The sequence below is a fragment of the Polyodon spathula genome, chromosome 6 (genome assembly GCF_017654505.1).
Source record: "Polyodon spathula isolate WHYD16114869_AA chromosome 6, ASM1765450v1, whole genome shotgun sequence".
Taxonomy (NCBI): domain Eukaryota; kingdom Metazoa; phylum Chordata; class Actinopteri; order Acipenseriformes; family Polyodontidae; genus Polyodon; species Polyodon spathula.
In genome coordinates, this window is record NC_054539.1 from 17,179,628 (window position 1) to 17,186,003 (window position 6,376).

Consider the following 6,376-nt stretch of genomic DNA (forward strand, 5'->3'; position numbering starts at 1 on the left):
TGCATGCTATAGCAAACATGTATTTTCATTTTGAAACATCTGGTACTATTTAATGTTAAAGGAAGCTCCCAGTTTCTATGCCTTATTCTCTGGTTATCTGCTTGCACTTGTACACTTCCTGGGTCATTTCACCTTAGCAATCTCTTCTGGATCAAAGCTTGTTACTGGCTGAAAGCATGTTACTGAATATAGGAAGCAGCTAATTGGTAACTGACAAGAAAGAAGTCAATAAAAGAGGATGGACAATTTCATTTCCCAGGTGAAATAACCCAGAAAGTGCAAGACAGTCTAAAAGAATGGCATGTAAAAGGAGACATTTTTAACCTAAGGCAGTAGCAGATATCATGTTTTAAAATTCAAATACATGTTTCAAAGCTGCACAACTGTTATGGCACTATTTAGTTAGCTACAGTTGCTTTTTGTTAGCTCTATAACTCTAGAAAAAAAAAAAAGTTTTACTAGAAATGGTACAAACTTAGGTTGGTGGTAAATGTTTTGTGAATATGGCTGCACATACTGTAAATGGACAGTGTTTGGGGTACCACTGTACTTGTGGGATGTCTTTCATTAACATGTCTAGAATTGAGGGGGGCAAATACCTTTTTCTTTCAAAAAAACATACACACTACATTTGCACACAACACATTTATAAACCAACCATCTTACAATGCTTAAACTATTACAGACAATCCACTTGTAAATATATGTGACTAGTTTACTTTATTGAGAATTTAACACAGGTCCTTATATTAAAAAAAAATATTTACATTCCTGGAACTTGTTACTTGAATATATCTGTGAATGTGTTGAGTGTTTTGTTACAAAATATAATTTATGGTCCAATGGTTAAATGGGTATTTTGTAAAATCTACATTTTCATAATATTTAATGCCTCACTTATTTAAAATCATACTATGTGTGTTCTCTAGCATTCACTATTGTTGAAACTGGGTTTTTGGATAGCTAGTTTCCATTTACTTACTTACTTCAGACATTTCATATTTAGGAGTCCTTGCAGAAGCAGACCATGTGGTTGAAAAAGATTAGTTAATAACTCCTGGTACATATAGACCTAAGTGTAAGCATCAATAGAAATTGAGAGAGAACAAAAATAACATGATATCAAACAAGTAAGAAATGTAATATTTCTGAAAAGTAAGATGTTATCCCTGTCAAACACTCATGGCTAAACTAAAATTCTGATAAAGGTTAAAGCTGGGGGTGTGGATTAATTTATCAATAAGGCACAACAACTTATGTGGTTTGGTTATCTTATGATAACCACACCCCTATAAGGCACTAGTAAAAAGACACATTTCTTTAACTATAAATAAATAAAACGTTGTCTGGTGCCAGTCCTCTTTAATGTTTCTAAAGGAAATTTCAGGTAATATTTCTACATTCTCAATTTTATAATGATATAATGTGCTATATTAAATATGGTAACCTATTTAGTGTCAAGAGTACAATGTGTATGAGTTGTTAATGCTTGTGTATTGCAGTCCAAAAATGTAATGGAACGTGGTTATAGATTTTCATAGTAGATTGTTATTTGAACATGTTTGTGAGAACAGCTTAGGAAAGGAAGGAGCCCTCTACAGAATTGTGTAAACAGGCACTTAAAAACAAGATATCTGTCTGTTTGACCTTGTTTAAACAATTGGATTGAATACAAATATAAAACCCATTACTTTCTATAAGTGATTTATTTTCATGTATTTTTACAAAAAACAAACAAACAAAAAAAAGCTTTTTGATTACTGTTGAAATTAAGCATTATATATCCTGTGACAGGTTAGCCAAGGGTGACGTACCCAAACCAGAAGCTGACAGACAACAGGTAGGTACTCAGATGAAAGGCGCGTTTTTGCTCTGTTTTTATTGCGACAAAATAAAAATAAATATTTTTACAAAAACAACACTCACAAACTTATACACATATGACTAAATTACAAACACTCAAACAATAATTCAATAAACAGCACCAGCCACATTCTTAAGAGCTGTCTGGCAAATACGACCTAACAATGCATTGTTTTCTAACGAAACACAAAATCCATAAATCATAATACAGTCATCCGTTCTTAAACATAAACAACACATTTTATTAATATGCAGGGCTTTGCCCTGCCCTCTATTATCCTGTGCAGGGCTTCCTTCTGCTCTGCCACATATCCAAATACCAAAGTACCAAAATCCAAAAGTTTGGGAATGCTTGACACTGTTTACCTACTTAATGTTCTTCTGTGATGTCTGTGCTGTCAATAAAGTTTGTTTGCGAGCAAATAAAAACATATTCACCGCCCATTAATACCTGCTCTGACTTTATTTACTGTAGCAACTGCAGTAAGTCGTTCTTGATATAGCTTAATTGTCACCTGAAATTAACCAATTTAATGAGATTGAATTTCCTATTAAATGCAGAATATATGGAATGAAGTGAATGGAATGTGTGGAATGTGGTTGATCAATTGAATGCCCCTGGCCACATGATATAAAAGGCAACAAAAGCAGTTTGTAGGAGAGAAGAGAGAGGAGAGAGGAGAGAGATAGCGAGATAGCGAGATAGCTTAAGTGGGTTATTGTGTTTATTTTGAAGAGTTTTACTTGTCAAGTTTTGTTCCTATGTTTTGTTTGCTTTGTTATTTGTGATTTCTTAAAAGTGTGCAGACCTGTCTTGCCTGGGATGCTGTGCCACAATAACAAAGCCATTTTAATGATATGCAATTTTGGCTAACAAGGTAAGGGTGCAAAAGGAATGTGACTTTACATCTAGGAGATATCTAAAATACAGATGTCCCTGGGATGTGCATTAAAACTAAAATAACTTACAATCAGAGGTAGGACAGATAATGCTGAGCATAAGAGTAGAATCCAAATATCAGCCTGGATGCAATAAAAAGCTGTGCTTCTTGTGTTTTGTTTCAGAAAGCCAAAATGCCGAGTTTGGATTCCAGTGATCTAGAGGATCTCTTTGTAAATTTCACCTTTAATAACACATATTTTGATTTCGATCCAAGCACCTCTCCCTGCCTTGATTTAGTTATTGGCATCAACAGTAAGGTTCTGGTGAGTCTCTACTCACTAGTGTTCATCTTGAGTCTAGTAGGGAACACCATTGTGGTGCTGGTGGTTAGATACAGGCAGCAGACAATATCCCCTACTGACGTGTACCTGGTAAACTTGGCTTTTGCTGACCTTATTCTTGCCCTCACAGTGCCCTTCTGGGCAGTCTATGGTAGCTCTGAATGGATTTTCAGTGACTCAGTGAGCCAGACACTGCAGCAGTTGAACTTCTACAGTGGAATCCTGCTGTTAGTGTGTATCCGTGTGGACACCATTACCCTGATGAACTATAGAGTCGTATGTGCATTGGTCTGGCTGGTGGCAATCTACCTTTCCCTGTCCAACCTGCTCTATCAGAAGGTTTTCCCTATGTCACTAGGTGACATTCTGTATTGCCCTGAGAATGTAGGACATGAAGACATAGAGATGTGGCAAGTTCCCGTCTGCATCTTTAGGCCTGCAGTTAATTTTTTTGTGCCTCTGGTAATTTTATTCTTTGACCTATTTTTAAACAATTGCTTCAGGAAGCAAGCCCAAACATCCCAGGCTGAAAACAACCAGAAAAAACATCTCATCTTCGCAGTGCTGTTGGTATTCATAATCGCTTGGTGTCCATACAACTTGGTCAACTTGGTCGACACCTTAATGATGTTGCACATTATCAATGAGACGTGCAGTGTTCGGGTTCACATCGATGCTGCCCTGCTGATTACCGGGATCCTGTGCTTTCTACACTGCTGCATCAACCCCATTTTGTACACCATAATCTGGAAGAAGTTCAGACAGGATCTCTTTAGGATTCTTATGAGAACAGGGTTCAGAAGGGAACAAGTTTCTGAGAGCTTTTCACTGGGAGACATTTCTCCAACTCGCAACTAATGAAGGTGTGAGCAAGCTATTTGCTTTTAAAAATGTTGGCATACTTAGAAACACCTGTGTATTGCAGGTGGGCTGTTTCATATTTTCAGGTCAAGGAAACTCTTGGGACAGCATGGGTTACCTGTGCTGCAGGATTACAAGCATGCAGTGTTGCAATTCAGACTGTACAATCAGCTCTAACTGTAAATTTGACTTTCTAAGATCACCCCATTCACCTGGATAACTTGCACTTTCCCTTTGAGGTCCACTATATATACTTTCAAATGTACCTCAGTGATGCTACTTTCTTCATTCTGAATGCTAGAGGCTAAAACAAATATAGTGGTTCTTGAGAAGCTTTGCAAGGCCAATACAATTAGTATGTATGACACACTTTACATTTTTCCATATATTATCTGGAAAAAACACTTATCCAATTGCAATGAAACTTAGTGCTGTATTAACATTATTTAGCAAAAGTTGCTGTGAGTTTCAGATTGAGGGCATAACCGTATTTGCTCATCTAAGGACATGTAGGTCTTAAATACCACTTATTCAATTTCTGTGAAATCTGTGTTAATTAGTATATATGGCTGTCCCACACCGTACGTGATACGACAAGCGAATATGTGCACACCCCAGGCAACACGATCATCCTATTTTTTGTGCATATGTCACAGGACAGACAGTGATTGAGCAATCGCAGTTCTCAATCCAAGCATATGCTTTACCAGGAAATAATACAATGAATAATTGCATTTAAAATTGTATGTATTTTTGAATATGAAAGTATGTGTTTAGTAAACTAACCTTTTACTCCACATGTAACTAATTAGTTTTATGTTAAATACAGGTAGCTGCTGTGAACGAACAGTAATGAACCACAGATGGAGTTAAATTTAAAAAAAGCAAAAGAAAAAATGCACCTTACACTGACTGAAAATATTTACATGGAAGTGTAGCAGTTAAACCTCCAGTACACATTTGTAAAATTGTTTTGCAAAGGTAGCACGTTATTATTATTATTATTATTATTATTATTATTATTATTATTATTATTATTATTATTATTACTACTGGCCACTCAGCAGAATCATCTGTTTTATTATTAATTATCCCCCGCACCTGGTGGTTATTGTAAATTAGAGCCAAGTGCAGGGTATTTAAAGAAAGCAGCCAGAGTGCTCAGGGCTGCTGCTGTGTGGAGGGCCCGGTTGATGGTGCTTTCAACCATTAGGTGAAAAAAAGGTACTGTGTGAAAACCTTTTTTGTGCGTTTTGTTTTTATAACGGGCAAACAGCCTAGCTGTCCTGTTTTATAGTTAGGTTCCAGTTGTGTTTAGTTAGTGCTCAAAACAGAGCTAGGTGTTTTTTGTTTTGTTGATTTTGGTTGTATTTATTAAAAATAACATGCAAGTGCTTTAAAACTTCCATTTGTGTCCTGGGTCCTGCTTTTAAAGGGGCAATGAACTGTGGTGAGGTGCAGTCTTTTTACATTGTGTGTGTGTATAATATATATTATGTGTATGTATATATATGTGTGTGTGTGTGTGTGTGTGTGTGTGTATATATATATATATATATATATATATATATATATATATATATATATATATTAGTGTGTGTATATATAATGTTTGAAATTAAGTAATGTTAATTAGATTTTAGTTCTGCCCTATAATTTTTTTTTTTTTTAAACTACTCTCTATATAACTACCAAGATGGATTGTTTTGACTAGACCAAAAAAAATTGTGTATAGTTACATTTTGCTATCGGTAACAAATTGACGTTACACCTGTAAGACAATTAAGTACATTTTAGCACTTTTTTAATGTATTTGTTTTATACTATGATTGAAGATGAGATTACATTGCCAATGCCAACCTGGATATGCCTGATATATATATATATATATATCTATATGATATACTATCTATATATATTATATGATATATAATAATATATATATATAATTAAACATTTAAAAAAAAAAATAACATGAATATATAAAATCAGCAGTTCAGCCAGGTGATGAAGATACCTGATATTGTATGTTAATTGATGTGTGTAGATGATAGTGATAAAAACAAGTGATGACTTTTGTGTTTGAACAGGAAACATTTTCAATTTCTGTACAAAGTTTTTTTTAATCTACTGAAGCCTGACTTCTTTTTTTGCTCTAATTTATCTAGTTGTTTCTTTTACCTTGGTGCTTTCATATTTAAATATATATCTATATAAATGAATGCTGTTCCACAAAAATGAATTTAAATCTACACCTAATATACAGTGATTTCAAAATGAAATGTGCCAATGGCTATACACAAAATACAATTATCAAAAGCAGGCATTTTATCTGGAGTAAAAAAAAATTCAAGTGTTCTTGCATCACGATTGCTGTGTGGCAGCTATAAAAATGTAAACCAGTGTGTTGGGAACATTTGGCCAGACA

General features: G+C 34.7%; 1 protein-coding gene across 1 annotated transcript; it reads left to right on the top strand.

The window, feature by feature from the left end:
- Nucleotides 1-1,316: 1,316 nt before the first annotated feature.
- On the top strand, nt 1,317-4,929 carry LOC121316933 (C-X-C chemokine receptor type 1-like). The gene is made up of 3 exons (XM_041252321.1): nt 1,317-1,387; nt 1,795-1,840; nt 2,929-4,929. Exon 3 carries the CDS (start codon nt 2,938-2,940, stop codon nt 3,943-3,945), a length of 1,008 nt encoding a protein of 335 aa, XP_041108255.1. The 5' UTR covers nt 1,317-1,387; nt 1,795-1,840; nt 2,929-2,937; the 3' UTR covers nt 3,946-4,929.
- The last annotated feature ends 1,447 nt before the right edge of the window (nt 4,930-6,376 follow it).